Below are 27020 nucleotides of genomic sequence, written 5' to 3'. Positions count from 1 at the left end.
ACCTAATAGCAGTTCCAAAATAAATTACAGTTCCAAAGGAAAATTACAGTAGTTCCAAAATAAATTAACAGTGACAATAACAGAATTCAGTTGTTGTTCTTGGATGGCTGGGATGATGAACTTGCTTGACTTAAATTGGATTGAGATGCGGCAGTTCTGGAACGAGTTGCGGCAGTTCTTTCAAGTTGTCTTCTAGTAATGGTTGGTCTACCATTCCATTTTACACCACTTCTTGGCTTGTATGCACACTCCAGAATACTTGTCGAGGACCTCTTTTCACCACCATGAGAGACCACTCTTGGCTTACCTCCACCAGACTGCCAAAAACAGAAAATATTCAGTAAAGTTGTTAAAGCAAACAAGATATAAAATTAACTTTGAACTACCTACAGAAAAATTTGTGAACCCAATGCTTGATTGAAATAGTCCAAACCCAGAACTTCCCCTACCACTACCAGTTCCTCTTCCTCTACTAGCAGCAGTTCATCTTCCTCTACCAGCAATAGTAGGGGAAGAAGTAGTTGGAGTTGAAGCTCTACCAACAGTTCATGTTCCTCTTGCTCTACCTCTTCCTCTTCCTCCACATCTTTGTATATATGAAGCATTTGCTGGAGTAGAATCTGCATTCCTTGCTTTCTTAGGGCAGCTCCTCTTGTTGTGTCCATATCCACCACAGTTTGAACATATCATCTTCATACCCTTTCTTAAAAGCTTTCCAGAAGTAGGATGTTCAGTTTCTTCTCTTCTTCTTTGGTCTGCCAGGCATCTTTTTAATTGGTGGGAATTCAATTGGTGGATTGGTAGATGTTGGCCACATTTGCATGTTTGGCACAGGCTGGATGAATATTGAATATGCCTTCAGATAGGTGGATTTGTGGTACCAGTGAGATATGTAGTTAATTGGGTCAAGGTTCCTGAAATGCATAGCAGCAATGGCATGAGCACAAGGGATACCCTTTAGCATCCATGACCTGCATGTACAAGTTTGAGCTTGCATATTCACAATGCTTCATCAACACTCTTAATGAGGTATTCTCAACCTCATAGCCATATTCACCATTCCACTTAATTGTACACCTCATAGATTGGGCCATGTTATCCTGATACACCTTCATAGCAATTGGGGATATATCACATATCCATGTATCTGCAAACTCCCTCAACATTCCTATTCTCTCCATCATCTTTACTCTAATTTCCTCCAACATTGTGATAATTGTCTTGTGCCGAGCAGCAAGTATCCAAGCATTAAATGTCTCGCATATATTGTTGTCAATTATATCACATTTCTTGTCACAGTTGAAGTATGCTCTGCACCAGGTTTCCTTGTTATACCTCAAGAGGCTCTCATATATCCCATTCCCAAGCATATTCAAACTGTCCCGGTGAAAATTCAGTTCTACCACACATGATGCTCTAGCACACCTCCAGAAGTTGTTTCTCCTCTCTAATCCTCTCCAATCTTTGGACCAGTTTGCTAATATATGTTTGGCACACCACCTATGTTCACTTTCAGTCAACACTTCTGATACAGCTTTAAGCAATCCCTTAAACATAAAAAGAATTGAATTAGTTGCCAACAGAAACAGAAATTAGAAAAAATAAATATTGACAGAAAACAGAAACAGAAGAATATATTCACCTTTTGCATATCAGACATGATAGTAAGATCCCTTCCATCTTGAAGCTCTAAGTCATGAGTCACACACTTCAGAAACCATGTCCAAGTGAAATTGTTCTCAACCTCTACAATGGCCCAAGCTATAGGAAACATTTGATTATTTCTATCCTTTGATACTGCTACAAGAAGTTGACCCTTACAAATGCCTTTCAGAAAACAGCCATCAAGGCCAATTATCCTTTTGCAACCTTCAGACCATTCTTTTTTCATAGCATAGAAGCAAACATAAAATGAATTGAAGACAAGCTTGCCTTCACCTTGATCTTCTACCTTCACAACACAAGTTGTACCTGGATTTGTCTGTAACAGAATATCTCTATAATCATAGAGTCTCTTGAACTCAACATGCACATCACCTATTATCTCCTTCAGAATTTTTGCTCTAGCTCTATGTACAGTAGACCTACCAATATACATGTCTAGTTCATCCTTAATGAGTTTCTTTAGCTCCCAAACTTTTATATTTGGTTGACACACAATCTTATCTATGTAATTCTTTGCTAGGTATCTGGAGTTGCAAAACTTGTTTTTATTTATTTTGTAACACTTGTGGACAGGACAATACCTTTTTACCTTAAAATTGTTGAATCTGCCAACTTTGTTTGCAGACAAGATCCATGGACATTTTGGATGCATGCATCTTATCCTCACCCTACCAGGTTCATTAGTATACTTTTCAATTTGAACTCTTTTCTGAATTGCATACTTACTAACAGCAAACCTAAATTGTTCAACACTCTCAAAAATCAGCCCTAACTCCCATGTTATTTTCTTGACAGTTGGATCAAATATCAGGGCTTTCTTCCTCCTCTTGGCAACCATTTTCTCCTTATGTTCTTCATCAAATTCATCTTCACCATCTGAAGGAAAACTTTCAGCATCTGAAGACCCAAAGTAAGGCTCATCTGTCAGGTTCATTAATATACTTTTCAATTTGAACTCCTTTCTGAATTGCATACTTACTAACAGCAAACCTAAATTGTTCAACACTCTCAAAAATCAGCCTTAACTCCCATGTTATTTTCTTGACAGTTGGATCAAATATCAAGGCTTTCTTCCTCCTCTTGGAAGCCATTTTCTCCTTATGTTCTTCATCAAATTCATCTTCACCATCTGAAGGAAAACTTTCAGCATCTGAAGACCCAAAGTAAGGCTCATTTGTCCCTACTAAGCTTGTGTACCTATCTTGCTTGCTAGCAGTTCTTAATTCATCAAAACCAATATCAACTCCTGCATCACCTAGGTTAATATCACCTCTATCATTTGGCCTTTCACTCCTTTTCCTCCTATACTTCCTCAGTTCATCCCTACACTCTACAAATTCTTCATGAACATCAGATCCATAATCCTTATCATCAGGAACATGTAAATCTACTCCATCACTCTCATCACTATCACTATTGTCAAAGTCTGAATCATTCTCATTGTCATCCTCACCTTCACTATTATCAAAGTCTGATTCACTATCTACTCCACTCTCTTGTTCTCTTGAAGGTGCAGGGGCAGGAGCAGGTTCAGGGGAAGGGGAAGGGGAAGGGGTAGGTTCATGAGCAGGGGCAGATTCAGATTCACTATCTTCCTCTTCTTCTAAGACAGTTGTGCTCTTAAAAGCTCCACTATTAGACCCACCAACCCCTTTACTAGCCTCATTTATGTCAACAACACATAAAGGGGCAGCATGAGTCACATAAATATTTAAGGTATCCCCATCTTCCAATTCATTGCAAATGTCTAAAATATCCTTTTCTATGAGAATATTTACCAATTTATCTGTTCTATCCATTGTACAAATATACAACTCAACCACATTTTAAAAGTCATAGATCCTAGTGTAGTTCATCAGTTCAATAAGAGATAGTAAATCCACATCTACATCTAAAGTCAATGTTTGACTACCACCCACATAACGAGCAAAGTTACCAGGAACTAATACCCCATCATGGTACCACCTGAGGATAATGATTTTAAAAGACATTATCTGCAAACAAATAAGGGATAAATAAATGGACTTTCCACATGCAACAATTGAAAATAAAGAACTACAGATGAAATATAAAAGTGGAGACAAAGACAAGAGCATATCACATTGTTCAAAGCAATGTTATTACAATAATCAGTTAAATCCTAACTTTACACACGGTTTGCAAACACAAGACAAATTTTTTTTATAAAAAGAACTATCTGTAAAGGCAACAAGACGACAACTTCACAGTGATATCGACAATGACAAAAGATTCTCCTTTTAAAAAGTCCGATAACCCTAAGCAAAGCAGAAGAAATTTCACAAAAAAAAACTAGGTTCAACCCACCCACTACTATAATAAACGGGTAATGCAAGAAGAAGAAAATTATTAACCTATTAACCGCATAAATCCACCTGAAATCCACGATGAAAGCGTAGCTTGAGATGGTCGCCGGAATCGCCTTTACAGTAGCTCCTTCTAGATGTATCGGATTTTGGTACTGGCTTGGGTAAGTTTGGTTTTAACGCTTTTACCTTATGGGTCTGGTAGAGTCAGTTAGGGTCGGGTAGGGTAGGGTTATTTATTATAAGGTAATGGGTTAAAATTAAGTAAAGTCAAACGCGTGACATACACGGATGTCTTATTAACAGGATCTGGTCAAAGGAGGTGGGTACTAGATACACTTTAGAAAGGTTTCTTGTGTAAGGTTATTATCGTTCACAGAAAGTGTGTAAGGAGAATTTGGGCCAAAGGTTGGGTGGTAAACTATGTATTATCCCGAAAAAGTTGCAATAAGTTAATAGAGAACGGACAACGTAAAAATAATCTATATTATTATTTATATTTGTCTATATCTATATTATTATAAAAGTACGAATATTAAAACGCTAAATATTGAATAACAAAAATATCCCTGAAATATTGACTGACTTTGATACCCTTCAAAATTGAATTATTTCTTCAAAAGAAAAATAGAATATGGGATAAAATTGTAACATTAGTGCCTAAGATATAGGACTTTGAAACCAACTAACACAAGAAAATTTTTAAACCATAAAATAATTAACATGAATAACTTTAGGAATTTGTTACCAACTAATAATAGAACTTCTTAAAGCCACCTGTCATTAGAAAACAAGAAGAAAAATTTCCTAAACCACGACATAACGTAATATAACCATGACATTCTAACTACTTGTTTAAATGCATGAAAGTACTTAACAAACACAAAAAATTAGAGTAAGTTTAAATTTGTAGAACATATAATTAGCGGTCTATCTTATTTTAGCTTCAAAATTAGAGGTAGTCTTTAAATAGAATTCTATTTTTTTTTTTATACCAAAATAATCGATGAATTTATATAGGATTAAAAATATACGGGGAAATTATTATGATTAGGACATTATTTTGTTTTTTCCAAGTGTCCTTCTAATTCAAATATTGACAAACTTTTATATCCTTCAAAATTGAATTATTTATTTAAAAAAGGAATATGGGATATATTGATTTGGTAGGTATGACGAACTTTTAATATATATACATTAATTTGCATCCCAGAAAAGATAACTCTCAATTGATTACTACTCATAATAAATCAATTTTCAAAAATAAATATACTAAATTACATCTCAATATTCTCTATGAAGATTGATTTGGACATGTACTAAACAATTTTGATTGACTCTTGTACTTTCTAAGAGGTTGGATTAATAAGAATTTGAGTTGAATAATTTTCTAGCATAACTTTTGTATACTATGATGTTATTTGTGGCTTGAATTATTTCCTTGTATTTTTTAGGAAACCCATAGTCCCTATAGGTTTAGGAAAACCCATTGTCCTAATAGATTTGGGAAAGGAAAACCTATAGTCCATGTCAAATTGGGAAACCTTTCTCATATATGTTTGAGACCTTTTGGGATCTATATATAGGGGTTGTAGTTGAGGATTCTATAGATTGTATTGTGTTTTTCTTCTCATCCATAGTGGAAAACTCTCTCTTCTTTTTCCTCGAGGATTAGGCTTAGCCGAACCTCGCTAAATCCTTGTGTTGATTTTTCTTCTCTATTTGTTTTGTGTGAGATTGTGTGCTAGTTAACCCACGATATTCCGCAACAATTGGTATCAGAGCAAGTTTCGGATTTTTACACATAATTTAGGGTTAAGATGTCTTCATCATCTTCAACAAAGTACGAAGTGGAGAAATTTGACGGAGGTTCTAGTTTCAGTCTATGGAAGATTAGGATGAAATCGTCCATGGTGTTACAAGGATTATGGAAAGCAATTGATGAGGATTTACGTGAAGCTATGAAAGAGACAAAGAAGGAAGACTTAAAGGAGAGGGCTTTGAGTGCGATCTTCATGAGCGTTACAAATAGCGTTCTTCAGGAAATTGCTGAAGAAACTTCTGCAGCAACGGCATGGAAGAAGCTGGAAGATCTGTATTCTAAGAAATCGCTGACAAACCGCCTCTACCTAAAAAAGAGGTTATACAATCTCCGTATGAACAAAGGTACACCTGTTAAAACTCACCTTGATGAGTTTAATTCAATTATAATAGATCTGAAGAATGTGGATATCAAAATTGAGAGTGAGGATCAGGCCTTGATTGTGGTATGTTCTTTACCACAGTCTTATGATACTTTTACCGATACACTGCTATATGGGAAAGATAACATTTCACTAGAAGATGTTAGTAATGCATTAAAATCTAAAGAGTTTGAAAAAGAGCTTTCCAGACAACAGAATTGAGGGCGAGGGTCTTGTGATTAGAGGAAGAACACAACAAAAGGACTTTAACAGGAAAAAGTCAACCGCAAGATCAAAGTCTAGAGCAAGGAAGCAAAACTGTTATGAGTGCGGGGAGCAAGGTCACTACAAGAGAGATTGTCCTAAGCTGAAGGAGAAAAGAGGGAAGCAGAAAATAGATAATTCGGCAAATATTGTTGACACTGGCAATAATTCTGATGATAGTGATTATGTAGGAGAAGTTTGTGCTGTGAGTTCTAATCATGGGCAAAATTCTTGGGTTCTTGATTCTGATGCTACTTTCCACATGTGTCCACACAAGAATTGGTTTGCAACTTACAAACAAATGAGTGAGACTGTCTATATGGGAGATGATAATCCATTACCAGTAGAGAGAGTTGGTAACATCAAATTGAGAATGTTCGACTGAATTATCAGAAACATTGAGTGTTGGCATGTTCCTCGGATAAAGAGAAATTTAATTTCTCTTTCGACTTTGGATGATCAAGGGTATAAATTTCACTCCGAGAATGAAATACTTAAAGTGTGTAAAGGCTCCATGGTACTCATAAAGGGTAAACTACATTCTAAATTGTATCATCTTCAGACCAGTGTAGTTGAAGGGGAAGCTAATGTAACTTGTGAGAAAAGTGATCTGAATCAGTCTCAGTTGTGGTACTTGCGACTTGGCCATATAAGTGATAATGGATTGTCTTTGTTGAGTAAGCAGAATTTGTTGAATAGGTACAAAAATCAAGTTTTGAATTTTTGTGAGCATTGTGTATTTGGTAAATAGACAAGGGTAAAGTTCATCAAGAAGGTCGAGTACAAGACCAGAGACAAGTTAGATTCACTCTGACTTTTGGGGTCCAAACAGAGTTCCCTCCAAGAGTGGTGCCAGGTATTTTATGACTTTGATTGATGATTACTCAAGGATGGTGTGGGTGTATTTTCTGAAAAATAAAGATGAGACATTTTCGATATTTGTTAAATGGAAGACGATGGTTGAGAGGCAGACGGAAAGAAAAGTTAAGCATCTTCAAACTGACAATGGGTTGGAATTTTGCAATTCTGAGTTCGATAATTTCTGCAGCAGGGAGGGCATAGTGAGACACCGCACTTGTGTCGGAACACCACAATAAAATGGTGGTGATAGGGCACGAAGCATGCTTTCACACTCATATGTTAGCAAAGATTTTTGGGCTGAAGCAATCAATACAGCTTGTTATTTGGTCAATAGATCTCCATCCACAGCTATTGAGTTCAAAACTCCTTTTGAGGTATGGTCCGGTTCGCCTGCTAATTATTCAAATTTAAGGATATTTGGTTGTCTTGCTTATGCTCATGTGAGGGATGGAAAACTTGAGACGAGGGAAAAGAAGTGTATATTTCTAGGGCATGCAACTGGAGTGAAAGGTTGTAAATTATGGTGCACAGATCAAAAGACTCCAGGGCTAATTATCAGTAGGGATGTAACATTCAATGAATCTGCCTCACTGGACAGTCAGAGGGAGAAGGCAATAGCAAAAACAAATCGTGGTGTCAGTGACCGCATAGAGCTAGAAATTGAATCTCCACTAGCTCAGCCCAGTAGTTCTAAAGTAGAGGAAGTGGAGGAGGTGCAAAATATTGATCAAGACGATAATGTTAATGCACCTGCGCAACAACCTTATAGCATTGCAACAGGCATAGAGAAGAGAGTGATCAACCGACCGCAAAGGTTTGCAAACGTAGTTGATGGGAATCTTCTTGGATATACGAATCCAGTGGGATTTGCTTTGGCAGTTGCAGAGACCGCTATCTAGAAGCTATTCCGAGTATAGAACCAAATCGATGGATTAGTGCTATGAGTAAAGAGATTGACTCTCTTAACAAGTTTAGGTGTTTCCTAGACTTGGTTGATGCGTGCGAAAATGGATAGAGCCCTTACAAGGGCTGAGGGCAAGGTAGAGAGACGTTGTTCCTGTTGATGAAGAGAATTCAAGCCAAGGGGAAGATTTGTTATTTATGGCTTGAATTATTTCCTTGTATTTTTTAGGAAACCCATAGTCCCTATGGGTTTAGGAAAACCCACTGTCCTAATAGATTTGGGAAAGGAAAATCTATAGTCCTTGTCAAATTGGAAAACTTTTCTCATATATGTTTGGGACCTTTTGGGATCTATATATAGGGGTTGTAGTTGGGGATTCTATAGATTGTATTGTATTTTTCTTCTCATCCGTAGTGGAAAACTCTCTCTTCTTTTGGCCCGAGGATTAGGCTTAGCCGAACCTCGTTAAATCCTTGTGTTGATTTTTCTTCTCTATTTACTTTGTGTGAGATTGTGTGCTAGTTACCCACGATATTCCGCAACATATGATTCTATTCTACAAAATAATCAACGAATGCATTTTCATTGTGTGGCTAAGAAATTAAAACGTTTAGACATAAAAATGTGTAATACTCGAAACGTAATATCGCCTAACTTGTGATTCCAGAATATTTAGTTTCAATTTTTACTCCTATATAATGTCAAAACATTATTCATGACCTTGCTTGTATGATATATTATATTTTTATTTATTTTAAGTAAATAATTTCGTACTGTGTACGTATTCCATAGTATATGCAATTAAAAGTTTATTACTATCAAGTGTATTTCTCGTGCAACGCACGAACGTAGAGACTAGTACTATATTAAAAGTACGAAGGCCCTTAGCGAAATGTCGTTTGCCTTTTTTACCCTTTAAAAACATATTACATATTGGATAAAATAGTAATTTAAGTTATTTTCCTAATATTTAGGATTTCAATATTAATTATATTTTGCATATCAAATACTTCCTTATTTGAACTAGGTATGAATCCTAATTTTTAGGATTCAAAATAAGGTACTAAATTTTATCTTAATAAGACCGTTAAAGGAAAGAAAAACCACCAACATATTTTTAGCACGTTTATTTTCCCATACCTTTCATTAATAAGAGATATTGTGCCTATAACTTGAATTGTAAAAATTCAATAAAATACTATTAATGAATTCATGTTTACCTAGAAAAAACTAAGAGATTTAAAACTAACATTTTTTACTATTTCAAACATGATCTTTATCAACAAAAAGGAGAATATGAAGTCCCTCCAAATTTATGTTAATTATTATAAGAAATACTTCATTTAATAAGTCATTTAATTATTTTTCTAATTTTAGATATTTGAAATTAATAAAACTTAAGATTTTACTTTATATAAATCATACCCTAAATTATGTATAAATAATAAACAGAATAAATACAAGAAAGAATAAAAAGATTGAAGAAAGAGGACGTAAGTGATTTGAAATCCTTCTACAAGTCTTGAAGATGTAAGTAGGATAAAAACTACTTCTAATACCTCATCAATACTGATGTGATCCATTTTCTAATAAGTTATTTACGTTTGATTTATATGAGTTTTTAAATATTACGATAATTTAAATATACAAGACTATGACACTAATAATATTATTCGATATTACATTTTGAGATTTTGAAGAACTATTATTATTATTATTATTATTATTATTATTATTATTATTATTATTATTATTATTATTATTATGCGAAATATTGAGCACAAATCAATAATAAACACAAAATTTATCAATTATTAGAACAAGATAAGTTATGGGATTTTTTTATTTTTAATTAATGATACATTTAGCTAAATATAAATGGCTTTCTTAGCTACAAAAATTAATTGTGGTTTCTAAAAGGACATTCAAATCTTAAATTTTATTGAGAAATTTTCAAAAAGCACTATCTTTTAGTGGTAATTAGCTATCTATAGATACCATTTGCTATATTACGGATTGTAGATACTTTTTCTATTGTTATAAGATGTATTTGATGCATTTAAGTTAATGTATTCATGAATACAGTAACAAAAATAGACGTGAATCGGGGAAATCCAGCTAATCAGTTGTTGTATTCGACTGTATTCATAGCGTGAAACATGAGATTACAGTTGGACAGATTATTGTATTCGACTGTATTCACGGCGTGAAACAGGGGATTACACTATTTTTAAACGGAAAGTGAATCAATTAACATAATAGACTCATAATATAACGCAACAAACTCATTTATAACACACAAAATTTGTATTCCCAGTTATAAAAAAATATTCTCAACCGAAAAATACCCCAAAAGTATAGCAATCTCCAGAAAAATTATATATTACATCTGAATACATAAATTATATTAATTAAAAAAACATATGAATACATTGATGGCATATAGCGAGACAGTGAATACAATGAAATACATAGAATACAACGGAATACATTGAAATACAATGAAAAAAAAGATAGTGAATACAATGAAATACATGGAATACAACGACATACATTGAATTACAATGAAGAAAAAGACAATGAATTCAATGAAATACATGAAAATACAGCGTGATACGTTGAAAATACATTGAAATATATTAACAGAAAATCAAGTTGCTCGGCCCCAAACTCCGTCATCTTTGTTCAAGAACAAACCCTAATTTCCGACGAATCCGCCGTCGAGCAAAAACCCTCAACTCTTTCGCCTTTCTCTCTCTTTCTCTTCACCGAATATCCCTGTAACTCATTAGAACAAATTAAAAGAATGGAAAAACCCTAGGATTGACCGAGTTGGGCAAAATTGATCTACTAGAACTCGTGTAAACCCTAGCTTGACCGAGGTGAACGGCAGAAGTGGCGGCGGAAGGAGGAGGAAGGTGGGAAGAGGTGGTGCGGCCGAGAGAAGTGAATTAGATTGAGCATGTGTTTTCAGGGAATGGGGGATGGGGGAAGAGAATGGCATGTATCAAAGTAGAGAGAGAAAGAAAATAGTGTAACTGAATAGCGTATTTAGTGGCTAAAGGGTAGGAGGTAACCAAAATTAGATATTTTGCTATAAACATTAAAAGGTATCTATAGAATATAATTTTTTTTAAATGGTATTTATTTAAAATAAATAAGGTGTTGACCTTTGCTACAGGAGGTAAAAATTCCAATTCCAATTTTATTTATGATATACAGTGATTCTTAGTTCTTTGAAATTTACAAAGATTTCTCTTTTGCTTTCCTTTTTTGTTTTGGAACACGTCTAGCATGGATGATTTTCCACCCCATTCAATTGTTTACAATTTGAAAAAATTATTGAATGAAAATATAATTATAATTAAATATTTTGAATTTGGTATGAACTAATCTTAAGAATTTGAATAAATAAAAACTAATTATTTCTTATAAATATTAAGAACGAAGCATTTGAATTAATTAATTGAAAAATATTCCAATTATATTATTTTTCAAATTTATCATAAAAGTAAAATTATTTTCAAGTTAAAACAAATTTTGGAGTACATAAATTTATTTTCATAAAAAGACCACTGGTGATAAAATCGGAAATAGAGCAAAATCGATTACCGTAAAAATTCAAACTTGAGAAATGAGAATGAAATAGTAGAAAACAAAATATATTCAAAATGAATTGACATTAATTTTTTTATTTTCATTTTTCATCGATTCCAATAAATATCCCTTATGGATATATATATATATATATATATATATATATATATATATATATATATATATTGTAAAATATTCACACAACATTAGTTAGGTTAATTTGACGAATGTTTGAAAAATTGTGATAAAAGTATATAATAAATATCTGATCATTGTATATTTAGTATTATACAACAGAAATGACTAAAACTTTTGTTACATTTTTCCAAAGATTATGCCCTCCTTACATATCCTCCAACATAAAATGTTGATTGAACATTTTCCGCTTTAAAAATAAATTTTATATCGAACAAAATTAATAATTTTTCTAATATTTAGAATTATGGAGTTAACCATTACTGGAATTATTTGAATACTAATTCCGCTGATTGTGACATTAAAACCAAAGTATACACTTTTAATTCTAATTCTAAACTATTCTTTGAAGTAAATATGTCACGAATGATCATCTTTCAATTGTAAATTCTCTCACAAGCTTGCTTTCGTATCCTTTTAAATGTGTTTATTTTTTTTATTGCTCTTGAATGTGATTTTGTGATCTGATGAAAGTTATAAATTATTAGCTGCATGATTATATGTTTTAAGTTCTATCATTCGACACTATTTAGGCTTTCAAGGACTTGTTCTTGTTGAAACTGAAAAGGAAGCATGATAACTTGTAAAATTGAAGTTACAAAGTTATGAAACTGGAACAAAAATTAAGTTGAATTATGAACTAATAATTGAGAATTTTATGAGGCCTTTTTTATTTATTGAGTTAGTTATACCCAATCAATATTTATGATCATCTTCATAAACTTATGTTTTTATTTGACCACTACGTCGTGCACCTATTCCCTCAAGGAAATATAACTTTGTTTAATGACAATAATCACCCTCATAGCGTTCCCTAATTTTGAGGGGGGTTTTTTTATATATATATATATATTTGGGGGTGGGGGGGGGGGAGTGCAGGAGTCCGGGTGAGGAAGGAAGAAATAAGGATGGATGTATTACCATTGATTTGAATTCAATAATCAAAGTTCAAGAAATTAAATACAAATCCAAGCGCACACACGCTGCATCTCTTTGTAACGTAATTTGGTACAAGTACAAATAAACAAACAAGAGGAATCCCATTTTGTCGCAACCAGCTTGTGAAGTTCACGCGCGTTGACAGCGTGGACCAAAGTTTTGATGGAAAACCCAAGGCAGGCCGAATCCTGCTATACTTAAGCCGGCCCAAACTCAGTACACTCATTGGCCTGCTCTACCCTTAATCACCTTCTAACGTAGCAGCTCAATCTATTCAAGGCGCATATCCATCATTTGACCACCCACAGTTTTGGGCTTCCAAGCCCAAAAATATTTTTACGAGGGCCAAAAATCTGCTTTGAAGATACCCGAGATGGCACAAAACTGATGGGCTGGCTAGTGGTATAGAATTTTATAACAGAATATAAGCGCGGATTTTCTTCTATCCCTTTTTTTGCGTATGGGACCATTGCTTTTTTTCTCTTTATTTTTTTTTTATCTAACGAAATTCTCGACCGGTTGGTACAATATCATTGCTCGGTCACATGGTTGGAAGATCAGCGAATAGGTGCAATCAACTGACACACAAACAGCTGCCACCTGGCACCACCTGCAAGTTGCCAAAAAAAATTAGATGTAAAAGTAGGCTGACAGCAAATTGCATGTGACATAATTGGATCAAAGGACGGACTCATCACAATGATAAACGGTCACACTTAACTGAGACAACTATCCACAAGACTGTTTTACAAGCCAATTAAAAACTATCCCCCAGGAAAAGCAAAGCGTCCTTTTTAAAATTCAAGAAAAAAGGCGGAAAACAAATTCTATCACTACTTCTATTGTTGAACTAGCAGAGGTTTTCTTTTTAGCTTTTCCCCAATTCAAATTCCCCTCCAATAACCTACTCATGAAGCGGATTGGATCTCCCCATCAACTGCCATTTGAATCACAACCCAACGGCCAATATTTACTAACGACCTTTTGAACATTTGTATACCTCTCAGACCTGAATTTCCCACCAAAACATGTGTTCTGTCCATGAAAAGACGTTCAACAGTCAACTACTTCCAGCCTCCAGACAAATCTATTCCTCAAGTTCATCACTTTCGTCAAACCCACCACAGATAAAGTCACTAACGATGCTTGGATGACTTTGCATACTCTTCATCATCATCTTCTTCACCACCATCATCATCATCGTCATCATCCCGCTTCCTCTTTTGAGAGGAGGAAGGTGGCACCTCTTGAACTTCACCATAGTCGTCCTCTTCATCTTCAACTTCTTCCTCCAACTCAGGATCTTCATCACCATTTACTGGCTCCATATCACTGCCTTCAGCATCATCTACTTCAATAGGACCAACTGGTTGAACAAGGTAGCCATTGCCATTATCTTCCTCCTGCCATTTAAATGAAAATTAGCATAGTAAGCTCCACAAACCTAGATAAGGGTGGTCAACTGATATACTGCAAAACCCTAAGATGCAAAATTTTAAGGTGATAACAAGATAATGATCACCAAATTAACCATAAAACAATTACCAAGGTTCAGATAAAATCAAAAGGCCATAAAACACATCTGTGGAAGTAGATCATTTAAATATGCAAACGAAGCTAGGCCAATAGAACTCAGAAAACATATCTTTTAGCAGTAAGAAAAAAAAAAATATAAAATAACCATTACGACACCAAGGCAGAAAAGTGGAAAGTAACATAAGCAGTGAATTCAACACCACCAAATTATCGCATATACCTTAGCAGCAAAATCAAACAGTCCTTTCCGGGAAAAAAAGGAAGATAATGATATATAATGACAGAAAAGGGAAAAAACAAAAAAACGAATTTTTAGTCAGAAAATAGAAAATCACTTGATGAAAACTAAGAAAATGCAGAATAGCACATAAGCAGCAGATTCGACAAGGTAACATTCCCTATACTTTGGCAATTGACATGGTCACCTCTACGGGATATGATGGCAGAAAAGTAAAAGTCCGAAAAATGAATTGGTCGGAGATCCATTAAAGTACATCAATTTAAAACCAACAAAAAGATGAAAAACTAAAAACACCATAATCCGACACCCCTTTTGTAAGTAACTGATAATACTATCTTAAGCCAGGAGGAGATAACCCCCCAAAAAAGAGGTTCAAGGAAGTTTCTTCCAAGAGAAACAAGCTCAATGGGGACAGGGCAGATCACAGCAAACTTTAGATTCCAAAATTTTGGAAATCAAGAGATTGTGCATAAAAACAATAAGCTATAAGGAAGAAAGGCGGAACAAAGAGATGGCACAAAAGCAGACCCACAAAAGACAAGGAAAATTGTGAATCTAGATCACTGCACTTAGAGCCTTAGCATTCAGTTTGCAAGTATAAAAATTGAGAGAGAAACTCTAAAGAGAATTCTCAGAAAATCTCTCACAAATCAAAATGTAATCCAACTGGAACCTTTTTTTGCAGGCATGTTTTTTATGAGCATTTGCATAAAACTTGGGTAGAATAACCAAATTATGGTCAAGACCTCACACAAATAAATCGTGCCAAAAGTTATTCCCCTCTTACCAACTTCTGATTAATCCCTCTTTAGTCACTCTTCTGTAGAATAACACAATTCAAGCAGAAATAATATAAATATTCCACACCACCTTGATCTAATAAGAAATTACCACTTTTCAAAAAAAAAAGGATTCACAATATCAGCTTGGTTTCCAATGTGGCAACGGAAACCACCTGTGCACCAAAACTTCCAGGTTCATACTAACATGAAATTAATATTTCTTTTGGGGGTAATCTGATATAACAAGACTTTCTAACCAATATGCTACCAAAAATTACTGGTATTTCCAGCAACAATCATGTAACGATCAAATTGATCAATGGTTATGGAGATCAAATAAGATGACAATTCTTCGGCAGCAATAAGCACATGAATCACGCAGATTGAAGCAAGAAAATACCATAAATTAGAAAAGAATTGTCAAACATTGCAGGACATGCATATCTTAGAAAACAAATAGCAAGAGAAATTAACAAAAGTAACACACAAAATAAACAATCCACACAGTATCAAATAAAACAGAATAAATTACACTTAATATAGACTAGCAAGAAAGCCTTCTAATCAAACAACCAGCTATGACATATATCACATTAAAATGAAAACATAACTACATAAAACAGGAGAGATTTTCACCTCATCTTCAGCCTCCTCTTCATCATCGAAATCGCCATCTTCCTCAACACCTTGCTCCTCCTCCCCTGTCTCCCCATCATCATCCTCATCTGCATCATCTTCCCCCTGCTCATGCCCATCAATCTCCCCTTCAGTGCTATTTAACCTCCCCGTGCTCTCCGGCTCCGCAAAATCGCCATCATCATTATCAACTTCCTCCTCATCCTCTTCATCATCGTCATCATCATCATCGTCCTCGTCATCTTCCACACCATCCTCCTCTTCATCACTGTCTTCTATTTCATGAACCTCCACTACATCCTCCTCATCACCCTCTTCATCTATCTCCTCCACAAAATCCTCATCGTCATCATCCTCATCATCCTCCTCCTCGTCTCCATCCCCAACCGCCTCTACTCGAAAACCATTTGAGTGGTGAGTCGAACTCGAACCATCATGTTTCGACCCATTAATCCCTCGAGTTATCTCCATTTCTTCCTCATCAGCATCACTCTCATCCTCATCCACATCTACAACTCCTTCACTCCCAACCCTGTGTCCATTATTCATCCTGTAAGGCCGATCTTCTCCATCAACTTCCCCACTCCCCGGATCATCCTCTTCATCCTCCTCTTCATCTTCCTCCTCATCATCCGACTCCGGCCTCTCGTTCCCCTCCGCATCCATCTTATCCAAATACTTCAACGACCTAATCAATCCAAATACCCTAGATCGATAGTCCTTAACTCGCGTAACCGGACACTCATAAAGATCAAGCGACACAAGGCGGAGTTCAGCCAACGGGCGGAGATCGCCGATATCCTGAATCCGATTATTCGACAAATCGAGGTCCCGGAGTGAATTTAAACCAGCATCTACGAGGAACTCGAGGCCTCCGGCGATTCTATTGTCCGATAAAATTAACTTCTGCAGATTCTGTAGCCGAGGAAACTGTTCTAGCGACGAAACACCGATGTTTGCAATCGACAGGTGCTCGAGATTCTGAAACTTCTCAAAAATCGACGGAGGAGGTAACTTACCATGAATACACTTAACGGCTCCGTCTAACGTTAGGGTTCGCACAGAACCGAAGTTTCTCTCGCCGTCTAACGCCGTCTCCACCGCTCTCTCCCAAATCTCGTCCATTAATCAGAGCCAGAACTCATATGATTACGAATTTTCTAAAAACTATGGGACTAAATTGGAATATAGATAAAATTCAGGACTAGAAGTTAAATTCCACAACCTTTTCCGGTATCTTCTACGGCAAATGAGAATACATATAGAAAACCTAATTTTTCTTCTTTTTCTTTCTCTCTCTAGTTTCTCTCTCTAAAAACTCTTCACTCTATCGCTTGATATATTAGGGGAGGCGAGTCGAGAAAACTCGAGGCCGAGTCAGGGTTTGGGGAACAAGAGTAATCAGGGTTGAGTTAACTAACCCGAGTACAGGGTTAATATGTGTTTGTTTGGAGACCGACTTGCAGCCGTATATTTAGAGACGCGGATTGATGACGTGGCTGAATATTGGACGGTAGAGATTGAAGGACGGTGTGTTTCTCTTTTCAAAAGGAAGGGCGTAGAGTGTAGGGTTTGGAAGACTCGTTTTGATTTCGGAATTGATGAGCCTGACACGTCACTCCTGACGTTAATATATATCGGGGAATATTTGAATATGCCTCATTATTTCTGTAATATCACGGAAATACCACTGACCAATAACACGAGAACCTATTTTCTTATTCTTTTAGTTTTAGTTTCATGACTTTCTTTTTTCCGTCTCACATAGAGCCAGAGTAGTTCGTGTCCTTTGGGGTTTGGGCTGCTATGAAATTAAAAAAGCCCTTTGTTTTTCCGCCTTTACCTTTATCAAAAAATATTTAGGATCTGTTTGTCCATAACAATAAAAATAAAATTGAAATATTTTTTTCAAAAATGTGTTTGTCATTGAAATTTTGTAAGTTCATAGAAATTTTTTCGAAAGTAGTTTTTTAAAATTTTCCATTCACAAGACTGTAATATTTTTTCAAGTGAAATGTATATACAAACATAATTTTAAATTTCAAATCCTATTTTTTAACTTAATTCTAAATACTATTTTTTTTAAAAAAAATTACAATTTTTATGTCCAAACACCTACTTATTTATTTTTTCAAAAATTCAGTTATCATATACAGCGATTCATCGTATATATCGACTCTCATAGCTACTATTTTCAGTCAGAATGGATAATCTTATTTCATCTAAGTATTAAATAAGCATATAGGAGTAATTTAATTTCATATCATATCAGCATGAAATAATTAAGCACATTATTGGGCATAATAATTCGTTAGAAAATTGTATTGGTCAAAATTTGGACTGGATTTAATAACTGCAAATGGACGTGGTCGAGAATTAAGCCGACTACGGCACAAAGGTGAGGAGTCGTCTTAAGAGGGATTAGCGCCGAGGTCAAGCAAGGAGTGTAGGGAAGCAATGGTAAATAAGTCTAGAATAGAAAAAAAAGAATATTATATTAGATATTCTGTACTTTTTAGGGTTTCTTAGGAATATCTCATATAAATAGGAAGGGATAAAGAACAAAAAAAGGATCTTCACCTTTCTGATAAGAACACATTGTAAAGGGTTGACTACAAAGAATATACAAAAGCTTGTCTTGTCTACTGACTATATTGTTCGATATAAGTTTTTTGTTCACAAGATCCAGAGATTCCTTATCCATATTCATTTCCTATAACTCCACCTTGTTATCATGAAGGAGAATCATCCAAGTCCTTTAACATTTGGGTGATAAATTCCTCCTTATTACGTTTATTGCCATTATCCACATTTATTGCATGTTTTTATTACTATATTCATTAACAATCATTGAGCATTTGTAGTTGGTATACTACATTTTCAGATTCTACCCTACATCATTAATACTCCTAAACGTTAGATCTAGCGGTTATTATTTTTAACTAGGATCCACCCTCTATTTTCACATTAATTCGTTTTAAGAAAAGGTTTAGCACTTTTTTAGTAAAACAATTTGGCGTCATCTGTGGGGAGTTTCTAGTTAAAATTTTAGTTTCTTCTAGATAAAAAAAAACAACAGCCATCTCTTTCTCATTTGTACGAACTAACAATGGCAGGAAAAGGAGATGAAAGACTGAAAGCAGTAACGGATGTTACTGCCAACCTCCTGAACCACATCAACGAGGTTGGTAGAGAAGACGAGGAGAATGTGTCGAGCGCTACACCTAGGCGGAGTAACTCACCTCTCCCTCATTGAAGTATAACCGCTTCACGAGAAAGGGGAGCCTCCACGTCCACAGTTGAGGAAGCGCCACCAGCAGTGAAAAAACTACTGGAGGTGTGGCTAACAAGTACTCTAAACAACATACTCGACAAACTCGTTCAAGGGGTGAATGGAAGTGTCGCACAAGAGGACACCACAACAACAACCAACGAGAACATTGCTCCCCCAACAGGTAACACTCACACCACTATTGATGCAGGTGATAACGCGTTTGCGTCCATTCTGAAGAAAATGGAAGAAATGGAGAACGAAAATAAAGCGCTCCGCGACCAAATGAGGGAGCATCAAGAAAGGGTTGATAAGATATCGGGCGCCCCGAAACTGCTACCAAAACGGGACATCGGCTGGTTCGTTGAACAACCGTACAGCGAAGAAGCATCCCCACACGCCATACCCAAGACCTTCAAAATGCCACCATATTTGAAGATATACGATGGCACAACAGACCCCGAAGATTACATCATTCGTTATGTCACAACAGTAAAAGACAACGACCTCTCAAAATAGCAGGTACCATCAGTGTTGCTGAAGAAGTTCGGCAAAACCCTAATAGGGGAGCCTTAACATGGTACTCATAATTACCAGTACGCTCAATAACAACGTTCGAGGAAATGGCCGCTAAGTTAGTCACCGCCCACGTTGAGGCTAAGAAGGCGGAGGCCAGGGTGAATGACATATTCGCTGTCAGATAATCACCTGGTGAGGGACTCAGGGACTTTCTTTCCAGGTTCAACAGAGTAAGAATGAGCTTGCCAAACGTATCAGAAGGGAGGCGGATGCAGCTTTCCAAAATGGTATAATTATTACCTTCATTGTTTAAGGATTGTGTTAATTACATTTAAGCATACCAAATTACCATTTATATACCATAATTCAAATTAAGGGTATAATTATTCCTTCATTTATTGTAGGCGTGATTTTAGGACCGTATTTTCACGTTATTTCGTTTACCCGCCTCTCTCTCCTCCCACCCCCCACACCCCCTACGATTTACCTTCAGTTAATTCCCCCCCACCCCCACACGATTTACCTTCAGTTTTTTCCCCATTCTCGTACAATCTCTTCTCACCCACAATTACCATCACTTTCTTCTCCACTTAATTACCTTCAGTTGATAGTATCCCCCACGATTTGAATTCACTTCCATCTTTGTCTTCAACTCCTAAATCATGAAAAAAACCAACACTCCCAAAAAAATCATCAAAAGCTATATTAGCTGATATTCCAACCTTTGATTTGGGTGTTTTAACACCAAAATCACCACCAAAAAACCCACAAACGATGCATGCAAGTGAACAAACTACTGGTATTTCTTCTCCTAGAAAAATTCGTGCGGAAATGAGAAGCAAGCATTTGCACGATGTTGATGCTGGTGGAGTTGATAAACTAGTCGAGAAACAACTCAAACGCAAGGGGAAAGAGTTGAGTGTAGATGACGATTTTGTAGATGATTCCCCCAAAGTTCCATCTGTGAAAAAACCCAAGGTCTCTCCTTCTTCATCAAAACCAAAAAAGAAGAAACCCTCAAAAAAGTACCAAAATTGGTTCACCAAAAAAATTTCAATAAAGGTAAACACTATTTATTTTTCCTCACTGTTTTGTAGTTTGATTTTGGTTGTAAAAATCTGTTGTTCAAGTGTTAATTTAGTGTTCAAGTGTTTTTTGGCCAAATATGGTATTGTCCTAATTTTATAGATTATTTGTCGCAATTTTGTAGGTTTAATGGAACTGTGATTATTAGACAGTCTATAACTGTAGTTAGTTTGTAGTTGATTTGTAGTCTGATCGTTAAATTGTAGAGATGGTATTTTTCATTGCAACCTGTATTGCTGCTACATTTAACTTCATTCTAAATACAATTAATCTACATTTTGTGAGTTACTTGAAGTAACTGTTACATTCTGTAGATAATGTTTACACGTGCATTGTTCTTCTTTGATTGTTCAAGTGTATTTTGGTAAAATGTGGTGTTGTCCTAATTTTGTAGATTCTTTGTCTCAATTTTGTAGGTTAATTGGAACTGTGACTCTTAGACAGTGTATAAATGTAGTTAGTTTGTAGTTGATGTGTAGTCTGATGGTTAAATTGTAGATATGATATTTTTTATTGTAGCCTGTATAGCTCATATATTTAACTTCATTCTAACTACAGTTAATCTACATTTATGTGAGATACTTGAAGTAATTGTTACATTCTGTAGATAATGTTTACACGTGCATTGTTCTTCTTTGATTGTTCAAGTGTATTTTGGTAAAATGTGGTGTTGTCCTAATTTTGTAGATTCTTTGCCTCAATTTTGTAGGTTAATTGGAACTGTGACTCTTAGACAGTGTATAAATGTAGTTAGTTTGTAGTTGATGTGTAGTCTGATGGTTAAATTGTAGATATGATATTTTTTATTGTAGTCTGTATAGCTTATATATTTAACTTCATTCTAACTACAGTTAATCTACATTTATGTGAGATACTTGAAGTAACTGTTACATCCTGTAGATAATGTTTACATGGGCATTGTTCTTCTGTTATTGTTTTGTAGTTATAGGTGTGGGTAGGCTGTTCTTCTTCTAGTTATATTTTGTATTTGTCATGTAGTTATATGTATATTACTGCTTCCTTTTTATGCAAACTACTAATGTTCATTAATTTTATATTTTCTACAGAATGGCCCTTACTTTGCACAACAAAATGTTGATTATGGTGTGCTTAGATTCCACAGTTTGTGTGATCCTAGCATACCTAGCCAGATACAAGCTTTACTCTCTCCGAATGCTTTAAGGGTTTTCAAAAAAACTTGTTTTGGTTACTTATTAGGTCTCCCCACAATCTGTATGCAAAACCAATCACTTCATCTTCTGATGAAGTATGAATTGACAAAGTCTACTGACTCATATTTTTCAGTACTATTTAAGGGTGAAAAATTGAATTTTTCCTTGAGAGAATTTGGGTTGATAACTGGTCTTAATTGTGTGAATAAGTTTTCAGACTATGGTTACACTTCCACCTATGTTAGCCCTTTAATGAATACATATTTTCCGAACAAAGAAAGGGTTGAGAAATGGCATTTGAAAAATGTAGTGACTAATAAAGCATGGGCAAACGATGTGGATGCGGTGAAGTTGTGCATTCTTTATATGTTGGAATTTTTTGTTTGTCCTTCTGATAAAGACCATGTGACTTTCATAGACAAGTTTATGTTCTTTCTAATAGAGTCTAGTAATTTTGAGTCATACCCATGGGGTATCAAATCCTTCAAGCAGGTTATTGAATCTGTCCGACATCGTCTTAATCCCCATGTACATTCTTATCTGATACGGGGATGCTCATTAGACTTGCAAGTGTGGCTATATGAGTATTGCTCGTCCGTCAGCACCGAGCTTGCTACGAGATGTTCTGAATCTATACCTCGCATTTTAAGATGGTCAGCTACAAAGGGGCAGATTTGGTTAACTGCAATTGGAGAGAAGATGATCAAGCCTGAGTGGCTCAAGGTATTTTTTTCCACTTTTGTATGATGCTACAATTACATTCATAATAACTACATTGAATCTACATTTTTTTTGTCACTTGAATTAACTGTTATTTTCATCATTCAGTTCACAAACATGATTGAATCTGGAGAAGAGCTTGGAGTGCTTAATCTGCCAGACAAGATTCAATATGAAGATGAACATGGTGCTCAACCATCACATGTTCCAACTGCTGCTTCTCCATCATTTGAACCCAAATATACAGATTGTCAAGAGGACATTGAATCTGTCAGTAGCAAGCTCAGGAAGTTGGAAAAGGGGATTGTGCAGGTATTATGAATAACTACAATATATTGACATAATTTGCTACATTTTGACTTCATTACATAACAATTATAGTATGTTATACATTGTAGTTAATTTGTGGTATAAATCTATAACAATTATAGTTTGTTGAATTGTAGTGTAACTGTAGCAGTTAGAATAAGATTACCAACTAATTATATATTTAATTTTTAGGTTGATGGAAAGTTAGATGCTTTTAGGAAGGCTGTTTTTGAGGAACTCTCAAGCCTTCGAGAGTTCATAGATCAATCTTTGAAGAGTGTTATGAATGTGATAAACAAGAGGTTTGATTTGGACGAGTCAAAGGTAAGAATTTACATATAATTTTGTACTAAGACTAATTAAGACATATGAATAAAGTAGTCTCAAATATTCCCCAAAATTGTAGTTTGCTGGTAGTTCAACAAAAAATAATTACCAACATCAAGGAGAGAACAACCAGCAATTCCAGTTCAATGCTGGTGATCAACTGCATGGAAGCACAAGCAATACAGGTATCTACAAAATTCCTACATACATATCTACAAATTTCAAGACAGCATTATTTAATTATACTAATCACTTTTTCACTATGTGTTGCAGCTACAATTTCTCCAGAACATTTTCAACCACATGTTGACTTATATCCTGACTTCCAAGAAGCAGCTGAGGCATATAAAGCAGGTACAGAACCATTCCTTCATTACAATAAGGTTTTTATGCAAAATTTTAATAATTTACACCTTAACTACATATTCCTACATATATCTACAATTCTCATTTCCAATTATTCATTCAAGCTGAAGTTTCAGCAGAACATCTACAAGGAAATATTGAGGAAGAACCAGTAATTGATGAAGTAGCTGAGGCACAACAAGCAGGTAATATATTCTCTATATTCTCTATAACTCCATAATACTGTTCATAACTACATAGATCTACACTTATCTATAGAAGGTGAAGTTCCACAGTCGTCAATTCACGGTGTGACTGTGACTGAAGTTGTTCCTGAAGGCATTGATAAAAAAGTTATTCCTGAAGTTGTTCCTGAAGGCATTGACAACAAAGTTTTGACATTGGATGACTTTGAGCTGCCAGAAAACTTATCACAGTTGGTCATGTATGGTGAGCCCATACCAGATGAATCAACCCCTGTTCATCCCGGTAGAACCAGGCAACCGGGAAAACATGCACGATCACCTTTCACATCTTTGTATAGTTCTGGAGGCAGCACATCTATTGGACCTAAATTTTTTTACCTCAAGCACCCCTTCACAAGTGTCATAGGTGAAAATGTAGATCCTGAATTGACAGAAAGGTTCACCAACTGGTTATACATTCGTAGTGATAAAGTATCTAGGAGGTATGAATGTTTCATTTTACACTGTCTGTTCACCATTTTTATACTTTAAAATTGTAATTCATTTTGTCAATTTTTTGTATTTGATATTTTTTTATTATTACAGGAGGAAATATTACTTTTCCAAGAAGGATAACCAAATCAAGCCTTGGTTGGATTTTGGTTGTGAAAAGATTGATAAGAAGGACTGGTTTTATGCCCTTGCTCACCCCGGACAAGTCATCAATAACACAGTAAGTATAAAGAACAGAATCATTCACAATATCTGTTTTGTCTTCAGCTGTGTAGTGTAATTGTAGTTTATTTTTCAGCTATGATGTGTAATTGTAGTAATATTGTAGACAACATATATATATGTTACTATATTTATGTCTCAGCTGTGAAATTTTGCTTTTTATGGACCTTATGTATCATATGTGATGATGATTGTATGTACAAACTGGAATTTTGGTACTTTTGACTGACTTGGAATCTCTGTGTACCACAACTGTAGTTACCTTGTAGTAATATTGTAGAGCTTGTGATTGTGCCTATTAATATTAACTGTAGGTTGAACTTGCTGATTATTGGGACCTTAAGTTAGGTGGTATGTTTCATTTGTTCCTCTGTATAGTGAATAAATGTAGACAGTGCATAAATATAGTTAATGTGTAGTTGTTTTGTAGTCTGATGGGTCAATTGTACATATAGTACTTGTTCACTATGGTTCATACAAACTACAATTAAATTACATTTTGTGAGGTACTTGGACTAACTATTATATTTCTGTAGTTATAGTGTAGCTAATTTGCAGCAATCTGTTAGAGTTTTTAATAAATTCAAATTGTAGTTAATCTGTAGCTGTTTTGTAGACAAGTGTGGTTACACCGTAGCTTATTGTATATGTTTATTCTATTTTGGCAGCACATTGATGTTATTATGTATTATCTGCGAAAAAGAGGCAAATATGGCCCCAACAATAATACTAGGTTCACAACCACCGATTGTTTGTTCAAGACAAAGATTGAAAGAATCTATGACAAGTTCATAAGTTCTCCACCGGAACAAAGGTATTCGGTTGTTAAACCCGAGGATGATGTTGGAGAATATATTCTTGGGTACAGAATTCTTGTTAATGTTGCCTGGGATCTTGTTGACTATGTGCTCATACCTGTGAACCTTGTAGAGAACTTCCATTGGTTGTTGCTAGTTTTTGACATAAAGGACAGACAACTTTATGTTTATGATTCCATGGTGAGTGCAAACCATCATAAAACAGTTGAGACATTGGTTGACAAGTTTTCAATCATTATCCCTCTGTATTTGTCATGCACTGGTTTCTATGGTAAACGTAAAGACATTGACTTCAAGACCACAAAGGCATACATCGAGAAACCAGTTACGGACCCTCTCGACATACAATGGATGGTTGCTGAGATTCCACAACAAAAGGAAGGATCAGTGTAAAAAAATAATCTCCCTTTCTATATGTCTAATTATTTTATTTTAATCATTTGTTATATAATGAAAAATTCTCATCTTATGCAGCGATTGTGGTGTATTTGTGGCTGCATTTGCGGAGTATGTTAGCCTTGGAGATTTGGCAATCCCAAAGGAAGATCTTTCTGACATCGACCAACACCGTAGACGCTATGGAGCTCTACTGTGGGACTATGCAACAAAGAAGCAAGAAGATGGGTCAATCAGTGAGAGTGAGGTTACTGGCAGGCTAGCAAGGAGGAAGGGTGCTCCGGCAAAAAACGAGAGGACTAGAGTGCAACGAAAGAAGAAATAGACTATTATGTTCCTAGTTTGGTCTGTGAAATTTGGTAGTTGAATTGGAAAACAATGTAGGAAATATGTCGTTTTGGTTTTCTACAACACTTTTTGTTGATTAGATTATACTCGAGTACTCTGATTATATTTTTACAACAACAGCTTTGTCTTACAATTTGACTTTAATCTTCAAGTTATTTTTATAAATACCTTCAAGTGGCAAGTAATATCTGTATATAACCGTCATTTGTTACACAGCATAAAGATAAAATAAATACAGGAATCATATAAATAATTTAGCCATCTTTTATCAACAAGGTTTATCAAAAAAATTCAATTTATCTACATTTAAACTACGTTAAACTACATTTTAACTACAACTCCTCTACATATGAATAACAGGACTACAGTTCTAACACAGTTAAACTACATATTCACTACAATCTGGATACAATTTACGTTGAATGCATTCTTTATTAATATCAGTTTTTTTGTATACAGTAAATATTAAAGTTTAACTATTCTATAAAAAAAGACAACTTTAGATGCTTGACAGAATACATAAAAATATAAATAGTGCAGATACACAAATTGATGTTTATACTTCTTATTCATCTTCAAAAACTTAAACAATTACACAAGAAAATCTGATAATTTGAGCTCACTAACATTTATTTTGAATAACTATTCTAACTACATGATAT

The 27020-nt window shown here is 35.1% G+C and overlaps 1 protein-coding gene across 3 annotated transcripts; it reads right to left on the bottom strand.

Annotated features, from left to right (window-relative positions):
- Positions 1-12916: 12916 nt before the first annotated feature.
- On the bottom strand, positions 12917-17468 carry LOC107795594 (acidic leucine-rich nuclear phosphoprotein 32-related protein). Of its 3 annotated transcripts, none has more exons than XR_001650158.2 (3): positions 16128-17456; positions 13654-14335; positions 12917-13542 (listed from the first exon to the last, which is right to left on the bottom strand). XR_001650158.2 is itself a non-coding variant. In XM_016618262.2 (2 exons), exons 1-2 carry the CDS (start codon positions 17250-17252, stop codon positions 14069-14071), a joined length of 1392 nt encoding a protein of 463 aa, XP_016473748.1. In that variant the 5' UTR covers positions 17253-17468; the 3' UTR covers positions 13633-14068. The 3 variants fall into 3 exon arrangements, 1 of the variants encoding a protein (XP_016473748.1); XR_001650159.2 differs by having other exon boundaries at positions 13933-14335; XM_016618262.2 differs by lacking the exon at positions 12917-13542 and having other exon boundaries at positions 13633-14335; positions 16128-17468.
- Between the last annotated feature and the right edge of the window lie 9552 nt (positions 17469-27020).

This window comes from Nicotiana tabacum, chromosome 21, assembly GCF_000715075.1.
Source record: "Nicotiana tabacum cultivar K326 chromosome 21, ASM71507v2, whole genome shotgun sequence".
NCBI classification, from domain to species: domain Eukaryota; kingdom Viridiplantae; phylum Streptophyta; class Magnoliopsida; order Solanales; family Solanaceae; genus Nicotiana; species Nicotiana tabacum.
The sequence above is the reverse complement of the archived record's forward strand: the minus strand, read 5'-3'. Positions and strand labels throughout refer to the sequence as shown.